The 10,056-nt window shown below is 38.6% G+C and overlaps 1 protein-coding gene across 1 annotated transcript; it reads left to right on the top strand.

Annotated features, from left to right (window-relative positions):
- The first annotated feature begins 352 nt into the window (after positions 1-352).
- Positions 353-1,087, top strand: LOC309796164 (thioredoxin reductase-like selenoprotein T). Its single transcript, XM_082609218.1, has 2 exons — positions 353-804; positions 855-1,087. Exons 1-2 carry the CDS (start codon positions 430-432, stop codon positions 1,062-1,064), a joined length of 585 nt encoding a protein of 194 aa, XP_082465344.1. The 5' UTR covers positions 353-429; the 3' UTR covers positions 1,065-1,087.
- Positions 1,088-10,056: the final 8,969 nt, after the last annotated feature.

The raw sequence follows: 10,056 nt of genomic DNA, 5'->3' as shown, positions 1-10,056 counted from the left end.
GCTTTAATTATTTATTTCTTTTATTATGAGCAAGGTTGAACATTTTCCCCCATATTTAAGAACAATTTGTATTTCCTTCTCTGTGAACTGCCCACTCATAACCTCCAACAATTTTTCTTCTAGGCTGATGGTATTTTATTTTTGATTCGTAGAAGCCCTTTATATATGTCATTTGAATTACAATCATTTGTTCCAGTTTGTTGTTTGTCTTTTGACTTTGCTTATGGTGCAATTTGCCATACAGAAATATTTAATTTTTTGTCATTGATATCAATCATTTCTTTTATGGCTCTGGGTTCTGGATCAAATTAGATAGGCCATTCTACACTTATAAAAGAGTGCTTATAGGAGCAGCTCGCGGCTCTGGCTCTACCTTGGGCCGGCTGCAGTCTGAGTCTGAGGACGGCCGAAGTGGTTTGCTCGTTTAAGATGAGGTTTCTGCTACTTCTCCTGGTGGCGGCGTCGGCGGTGGTCCGGAGCGATGCCTCGGCCAACCTGGGTGGCGTGCCTGGCAAGAGATTAAAGATGCAGTATGCCACGGGGCCGCTGCTCAAGTTCCAGATTTGTGTTTCCTGAGGTTATAGGCGGGTGTTTGAGGAGTACATGCGGGTTATTAGCCAGCGGTACCCAGACATCCGCATTGAAGGAGAGAATTACCTCCCTCAACCAATATACAGACACATAGCATCTTTCCTGTCAGTCTTCAAGCTAGTGTTAATAGGCTTAATAATTGTTGGCAAGGATCCTTTTGCTTTCTTTGGCATGCAAGCGCCTAGCATCTGGCAGTGGGGCCAAGAAAACAAGGTTGCGTTGAATTGTGGAGTTGCTGGTTATTGCATCACTAATCTCTTGTCTATGCATGTATGATGGTCTTTTTCTTGAGCAACATGATTGAGAACCAGTGTATGTCAACAGGTGCATTTGAGATAACTTTGAATGATGTACCTGTGTGGTCTAAGCTGGAATCTGATCACCTTCCATCCATGCAACAGCTTGTTCAAATTCTTGACAATGAAATGAAGCTCAATGTGCATATGGATTCAATCCCACACTATCGATCATAGCCCCACCTATCAGCACTGAAAACTCTTCTCTATGGTGTGGAATTTTTCACTTCAACTAAACTGAAAATAAAAGGCGACGGAGTGCAGGGTACCCCAGAAGAAGAGAAGGAAATTTGTATCCAGAAGATGCATGTGGGAAGATAATGTGAGAAGCATAACTGCTTCCACCTTTCTTTAGGCTGACTGAGGGGGGAAAAATAGCTTTGGAGTCTGCACCGAGGGACAAGCAGATCCACAACTTGAAAGGCTTGAGAAGGGAAAAGTGAAGATCACTGCTCTAGATGGATTGCTTCGTCTCCTTCTGGAGGGCCAAGGACCATTCACTAGAAGACCTCTCGGCAGTGAAAGCGTGGAGTTGCAACCACTGGACCGCCAGGGAATTCCCTGATAAATGCCCAGGAGTGGGATTGCTGGATCATATGAACAAGATAGAAGAGAGTGCTCAGGCTTCAGTCAGAATTATATTTTAAGTAATCGTCATCATCATAACAGCAAACACTTAAAAAGAACTTATCATATGATTCCAGGGCAATACTGGAAATGGGGAAGACAGCCATCTATCAACACACAAGCCACTTGGAGTAAATGTCTGGAAAGTACTGTTGGCTGTGCAACACGAGGAGCTGACTAATGAAGACCTGATGGAATTGGAGGCCCAGAGAAAGGACGAAGAGAGACAAGAGGAAGAAGTAACTGAAGAACCGAAGAGACTGACGACGCAGGAGATGGCAAGGGGATTTTCTTTATTTGAGGAGGCGCTGTTAGCTTTTGAGGCATAGGATGGTACACGAAGGTTGCAGCAGCCTTTCAGAATGCAATCCAGTGCTACCGTGTCATCTATGACAAGAAAAAAAGAGCTACTACCCAGACATCGCTGGATCCTTTTTGCAACAGGGTAGATAGAACTGAATCTGGCAAGGAACCAGAACCTGTGCCATCCACGTCTGGCATGAGTGAAATTGCCTTCCGTCTCCTATTGCTGACGATCCTTCATCTCTACCACCTCCCACCTCATCTCCCTCCTCCAGTCAGTAACTCTTCTTACCTGTTCCCTCGATGCCAGCCCAAGTATCCTAGCTGTTGTACTGTACTACTGTACTTTTCAACGTACTGTACTGTAAGATTTAAAATGTTTATTTTTTGTTCGTTTTTTATATAGTATTTGTGTGAAAAGTATTATAAACCTATTACAGTACAGTACTACATAGCTGATTGTGTTAGTTGGGTACCTAGGCTAACTTCGTTGGACTTTGAACAAATTGGACTTACGAACACGCTGTCAGAGTGGAACTCGCTCATATGTAGGTGACCTACTGTAATGCAACCTTGAGCAATAGCCAATCAAATGATTTCCTTGCTTTGCTCCCACAACTTCTCTATAAAAACCTCTCCTTAGCTCTTGTCTGTGGAGTGCTCCTAACCACTTCTGGTTTGGTGCTGCCAGTTTTCAATCCACATCTGCTCAAATAAACTCTTAAAAATTTGAAAAAAAAAAAAAAGAGTGCTTATATGCTTTCTTCTAGTGTTTTTACTTTTTATTTTTTTTTTTTATTGAAGTATAGTTGATTTACAATATTGTGTAAGTTTCAGGTGTATAGCAAAGTGGTTCAGATATATATATATAATTTTTTTCAGATTATTTCCATTATATGTTTTTACAAGATATTGAATATAGTTCCCTGTGCTTACAGTAAATCTTTGTTGCTTATCTATTTTACGTATATTTTGTATCTGTTAATCCCCCACTCCTAATTTATCCCTCCTCCCCTTCCCCTTTGGTAACCATAAGTTTTTTTTCTATATCTGTGAGTCTGTTTTGTATATAGATTCATTTGTATTATTTTTTAGATTCCACATATAAGCGATATCATATAATATTTATTTGTCTTTATCTGACTTACTTCACTTAGTATTCTCTAGGTCCATCCATGTTGCTGCAAATGGCAATATTTCATTCTTTTTATGGCTGAATAATATCCCATTGTGTATATATATATATAGAACACATCTTCTTTATCCAGTCATCTGTTGATGGGCACTTAGGTTGCTTCCATGTCTTGGCTATTGTGAATAGTGCTGCTATGAACATTGGGGTGCATGTATTTTCAAATTAGAGTTTTTAACTTTTCTGGATATAAGCCCAGGAGTGAGATTGTTGAATTTTATGGGAGCTCTATTTTTAGTTTTTGAGGAACCTCCATACTGTTTTTCATAGCGGTTGCACCAATTTACATTTCCATCAACAGTGTAGGAGGGTTCCCTTTTCTCCACACCCTCTCCAGCATTCATTATTTGTAGACTTTTTGAAGATAGCCATTCTGACTGGTGTGAGGTGATGTCTCATGGCGGGTTTTGATTTGCACTTCTCTAATAATTAGATTGCTGAGCATCTTTTCATATGTCTGTTGGCCACCCCTATGTCTTATTTGGATAAATGTCTGTTTAGGTCTTATGCCCAGTTTTTGATTTGGTTGTTTGTTTTTTTGATATTGAGTTATATGAGCTGTTTGTATAGTATTTTTATTTTTAAAAGTTTTCTTCATATACATCATGCAACTATTTTAAGTATATTCCCAGGTATTTTATCTATTTTTTTAGTGGCTTTTGTAAATGGGGATCTTTTCTTCCAATAGCTCTTCTGTTTGTGTATAAGAAGGCTATATATTAATTTTGCATATATATTTCTATTTATTAATTTTGTATCTATAAATTTTATTGAATTATCTTATTTCTATAATGATTTTTCAGTTGATTCTTTTGATTTTCTAGGTATACAATTGTATCAAATGTAAATAATAATTTTACCTTCTCATTTCCAATTTTATTCCTTTAACTTGTTCCTTTTGCCTAATTACATTAGCTAGTATCTCCAGATTAAGTTTAAATAATAGTAATAATAGTGAACATCTTTGTTTTATTCCAGTCTTAAATGAGAATACTTTCACTGTTTTCCCATTAAGCATGATGTTGACTTTGGGATACATATAGTGGTGAAACATACATAACATAAAATTTACCAGTACGTTTCAGTGGCATTAAGTACATTCACATTGTTGTGCAACCATCACCACTATCCATCTCCAGAATTTTGTCATCTTTGGCCATGTTTTTATCATGCTGTTTTATCCTTTCTATTGTATTTTGTAGAGATTTTAAAAACAAGAATGGATGTCAAATTTTATTAAATGTCCTTTTAGCATTTATGAAGAAAAGTACATGATTTTAATTCTTTGATCTGTTAATATAATGAATTGTTTTAGTAAATTTCTTAATATTGAGTCATCCTCGAATTCCTGGAATTAACTGGTCCTAGTCAGGGTGTGCTATTCTTTTAATGTGTTTTTTCTTTTAATTAGGATTTTTAACTTCAGTTTGGCCTATAGGTTTCCTTTTTTGCCTGTGACATGCTTTTAAGTGGCAGAAATAACAGAGCTTGCTGGTGGATTAGATGTGGAGATTGAGGATAAAGAAGGAATCAGGTGAAACCCAGGTCTATGGCCAGCTAGGGGCGCTTTTACTGAGCAGGAGAAGACTAGGGGTGGGAGGACCACACTGCATTTAGGTCAACAGTAAGACTTCAAGGGAGTGGGGAGGAGGGGGTTATCAGAATCACCTCGTGAGCTTTTTTTTTTTTTTTTTTTTTTGCCTAGGTCACGTGGCTTGCAGGATCTTAGTTTCTCCACCAGGGATTGAACCCAGCTGGCAGTGGAAGCACACAGTCCTAACCACTGGACTGCCAGGGAATTCCCATCGTGAGCACTTTTAAACTTAAATTGTGTTGTAAGCCTTCAGTTCAAGAGAGTGGACTGTTTAGTGTATAAGCCAATAACAAAGAAGAGACTGTAAGCAGTGAGGCGTGTGTGGTAGGAGTGGGGAATATCCGTGCATGAGGGATTCCAGTAGGTTCCAGGGAGAGTAATAAAGCTGATGGAAGGCTGAAGACTGATGTGGTGGGGAAGAGGGCCTGCCTAGAGTTTGTGCAACGCAGGCTACAGGCAAGGATGGAGCACACCTGGAGAGCGGGGAGACATGAGGGTCAGTGGAAGTGAAAACGGAGACAACCAGATTGCTGCAGAGGAAGTGTTGCTTCCCCATCCCTCTCTCACACTTTACACAGGCTGTCCAGCAGCCAGGCATCTAGTATCTAAGCAAAATGAACATCAATAACGACAGCAATAATAATAAGACAATAAAATATTACGAATTGGCAGGTCGTTCTCTAAATACACAATAAATGATCTTGGTAGAAGCAGAGCAGGTGAGGGCAAGAGAAGCATTAACTCCCGCATGCAAAGATGATGACTTCTAGCATTTTGGGGTCCCTAAGACAATAGCCTATTCACCCTAAAGTGGATGAAATTCAGCCAGTCAATAAGACCTATCCTAGTATATGTAGTCCATAATCCATTTTTCTCATACCTCATTCTTACATATGACAATAAAGGATTACTAGTCTTTTCATAAAAGCTTGCAACATGCTAAGGAGAGAAATACAAAGAAAATCAATGAAGGAACTAAAAATACACTCTAATCATATTTGAAGAGAAAGAGTGTTGGGTGTGTGTGTGTGTGTGTGTGTGTAACTGAGCTAAATTCTCAGCTGTCATGCCAGTAAGTGAACAGAAAATATCTAAAATGATAAATCAACAGTGGTAGAAGCAGATTATTTACAGATACAGAGATAAACCTCAGAAGATAATCAAAGAGTTAAAGAAGGAATAGATAGCATCAGGGGAAGGATAAGAGAAACCATTCTAGAGTATTTGATGTTTTAACCATGTGCAAATTTTACTTTAATAAAAGGCATTTTCAAAGTATTAAAAAAAAGCAGAAAGCAAAATACATGTGGTCAGGCTCTACACAGAATATGTATGAGTGGAGGGGGGTGGGAGGAACCTGGCACACATGTGGAAAACGCTTTCCCAGACGATTCTGATCTGAGTCTCCCCACTCCCCTTGGGGCTACGGACCCAGACAGATGCTGGCCTCCTCCCTGGGTTAACTGTGAAACAGATTCCTGATACATACTAAACTTCTTGAAGTCAAGTTCATAACAACTACCATGTCCTCCCACAAATAAATGCTTTGGAGGACATGAAGTATAAATAATGGATGGGAATAAACTTAGGTTTGATAAGGGCTCGTGAACAGAAATCTAAGATTGAGTAGTTATACATTGGTCTGTATGTTCCTGGCTAAATTTATAAAAATCAAGTCATCCTGAAACAGGAGTGAGGAAGAAATAGGAAACCAAAACCAAAACCAAAACCAAAACCAAACAAAAATCTTTTAACTGTCCCAAATACTTAATTGCAGTTGCAAAGAACTGGGACCAGAACAGGAAGGAAAGAGCTCTTTCTGGAGCTCTTTTATTTTTAAGATTTATTTATTAATTTTATTTATTTTTGGCTGTGTCGGGTCTTAGTTGTGGCACACCGGTTCTTCACTGAGGCAGGCAGGATCTTTCATTGTGGGGCGTGGCCTCCTCTCTAGTTGTGGCGTGCGAGTTTTCTCTCTCTAGTTGTGGCGCGTGGGCTCCAGAGTGCATGGGCTCTCTAGTTGTGGCATGCGGGTTCTCTAGTTGAGGCGTGTGAGCTCAGTAGTTGTGGCACCTGGGCTTAGTTGCCCTGCGGCATGTGGGATCTTAGTTCCCTGACGAGGGATCAAACCCACGTCCCCTGCATTGGCAGGCAGATTTTTTACCACTGGACCACCAAGGAAGTCCCTCTTTCTGGAATTTTACTTGCTGTTCCCAACACCACAAATGCTCTTCCACAAGATCTTTGCCTGGCTATCTCCTCGTCTTTCAGGTCTCAGTTTAAATGTCATTTCACTCTTTCATCCAGCATTATCATTATCGAGCAGCTTCCAGTGTGAGGCACTGCTCTAGCTGGTTGGAGAACTAGGAGACACCACAAAGCCCTTACTACTCTCAGGGAACATTGGGGGAGACAGAGAACAAGCAAGTAAATTGATAAATTATCACAAGTTGTATTCCTCGCGTACCTAACTCTGAGATGTGTCAAAGACAAAACTAAGTCTGAGACAAAATTAACACAAGCTCTTCACTCATATACTTGGGATGAGGGAACCCACCTACCATCACTTTCATTTCAACCTGGGTTCAAGGGTGTTAGAGAGTAAAAAGAGGAAATGCTGAAATGGTCTCTGATTGATGTGTTCTATTATGGAGGGATTTTTGGAAGTGGGGAGACTTTCCAATTGATACTCAGGTACATTCGGCAGTCTTTGGTTGGAGCCATTTGGGGGCATTTCAGAAGAGGAAGGACTGTTTGATGTTAAGGGCCGAGGGTTTTCTATGGCTGGTTATTTGAATACAGGCTGTTCATTAGGGAACACCCTTGGGATCAACACCCGTGGGAGGCAGGGAGAGCAAGCAGGAAGAGTCCAGCTGCCATGGTCCAATAAGGTCACTCTTTCTAGACATTTTCAATGATAAGAGCTTGGAAATATCAATATATATGCTTTTTTTCTATAAAGATAAAATACATCATGAATTCATACATAACACTTCTAATTCAAATTCAGGACTACAGGGCTTAATTTAACACTTTATTCAATCTGTATTTCTATTTTCTCATACCAAAAGTTTTGGTCCCCAATTTTATCAACATATTACATGAAATAGTCTCAGAATACTAACACCAACACTACCACTAACATGATTGCTGAAAGGAGTTAAGGTGTTTTTGGGTTTGCTTTTGCCTTTAGAGAATATCCCTAGGGATATATAGACAAATTACTGTACTTAAAAATAGTAACTTGAAATAATTATTCTCTGTGTGGTTTTTCTGCCAAATTGATAGACAATTTGGTTCATTTGTTTCATGCAGTTTTTGGTTTTTAAGAATTGCTCTTGAAAAATTTAATTTTGTTTTCTAATTAAAAGAAATGGTTTCAAAATCAAATATACAAAACAAGATATATTCAAAGAAGTCTAGCTTCCATTCTTTTCCTTCCCACCCTGTTCCCTCTGTCTCTCTCTCAATAACTTTAAAAAATGTTTTTCATTCTCAGACATAAATTGTAGCAATATTTTCTGAGATCAGTCTCCCAAGGCAAAAGAAATAAAAGCAAATAAATAAATGGGACCTAATCAAACTTAAAAGCTTTTGCACAGCAAAGGAAGCCATCAATAAAATGAAAAGACAGCCTACGGACTGGGAGAAAATATTTGCAAACAATGCGACCAACAAGGGGTTAATATCCAAAATATACAAATAGCTCATACAACTCAATATTGAAGAAACAAATAACCAAGTCAGAAAATGGGCAGAAGACCTAAATAGACGTTTCTCCAAAGAAAGCATACAGATGGCCAACAGGCACATGAAAAGATGCTCAACATCGCTAATTACTAGAGAAATGCAAATCAAAACCACACGGAGGTATCACCTCACACTGGTCAGAATGGCCATCATTAAAAAGTCTACAAATAGTAAATGCTGCAGAGGGTGTGGACAAAAGTGAACTCACCTACACTGTTGGTGGAAATGTACATTGGTGCAGCCACTATGGAAAACAGTATGGAAGTTTCTTTAAAAGTCAAAATAGAGCTATCATATGATCTAGCAATCCCTCTCCTGGGCATGTAACCGGAAAAGTTGAAAACACTAATTCGAGAAGATGCATGCACCCCAATGTTCAAAGCAGCGTTGTTTACAATGGCCAAGACATGGAAATGACCCAAGTGCCCATCAACAGATGACTGGATAAAGATGTGATATATATATATATATATATATATATATATATATATATATATATACACACAATGGAATATTACTCAGCCATAACAAAGAAGGAAATACTGCTATTTACAACAACGTGAATGGACTTAGAGAATATTATACTAAGTGAAGTAAGTCAGACAGAGAAAGACAAATATTACATGATATCACTCATGTGGAATCTAAAAATAATATAATGAATCTATATAGAAAACAGAAACAGACTCACAGACATAAAAAACAAATTTATGGTTACCAAAGGGGAAAGGGGGGGAGGCATAAATTAGAAGTATGGGATTAACAGATACAAAGTACTATGCAAAAAATAGATAAGCAACAAGGATTTACTATATAACACAGGAAACTATATTGAACACCTTGCAATACCTGTAACGGAAAATAATCTGAAAAAAAGGATAACTGAATTACTTGGTTGTACACCTGAAACTAACACAATATGGTAAATCAACTATACTTCAATTAAAAAAATGTATTTGTTTACCCTTCCATTTACAAAAAGTGTAAGCAAATACATGTTGGTAGATAACTATGCATGGTTCTCTCATGCTTCTGTACATCTTGCGAACAGTCACTGATTGCTTTTGTTCCAGACCATCTTTTCAAAGATGTTTGTATCGCTAACAGGTTTGGAAGATAGAAACAGTGTCTCCTTTGGGAGCCCGGGACAGGCAGGTTTACTTCCCATTATAAAATATTCAGGTTCCCTAAGCCCAGAGTTCCTTTCCTGTAATGTAACCTACTGCATGTGTAGGTATTACATGATCCTTTTCATGTCACCCTTGGAATTGGAGCTTGGGAAACCAGCTCAAATGCTGATACTCTGACTAATGCTATTTCTGTGAGTAATAGATCTCTTTGTCTCTCTTTTGTGATCAGAGAGTTTTGAGCAAAGAAGTGCCTTGATCTTACAGGGACATAATCTTACACACTTTAAAAGGATCATTCTGGTTACAGTGTAGATGATCTCACGTAGGCCTGCAAGGATGGAAATAGGAGGCTGTTGAAAAACTAGTCCAAAAGAAACAAGGATGGGAATGGAGCAGGAAGGTAATGACAAAAGGACTGATTCTGTATACATTTGACTCTCCTGAATTTCAGATATTAGATGTGTCAAATTCAAACTATAAAATGAATATATTTTAAAAGTTATTTTAATTTTTTTTTTTGCCACCCCATGTGGCTTGCAGGATCTTAGTTCCCTGACCAGGGATTGAACCTGG

The sequence above is a fragment of the Mesoplodon mirus genome (genome assembly GCF_964341445.2).
Source record: "Mesoplodon mirus genome assembly, chromosome: X".
Lineage (NCBI taxonomy): Eukaryota > Metazoa > Chordata > Mammalia > Artiodactyla > Ziphiidae > Mesoplodon > Mesoplodon mirus.
This window is presented reverse-complemented; position numbering and strand designations above follow the sequence as displayed.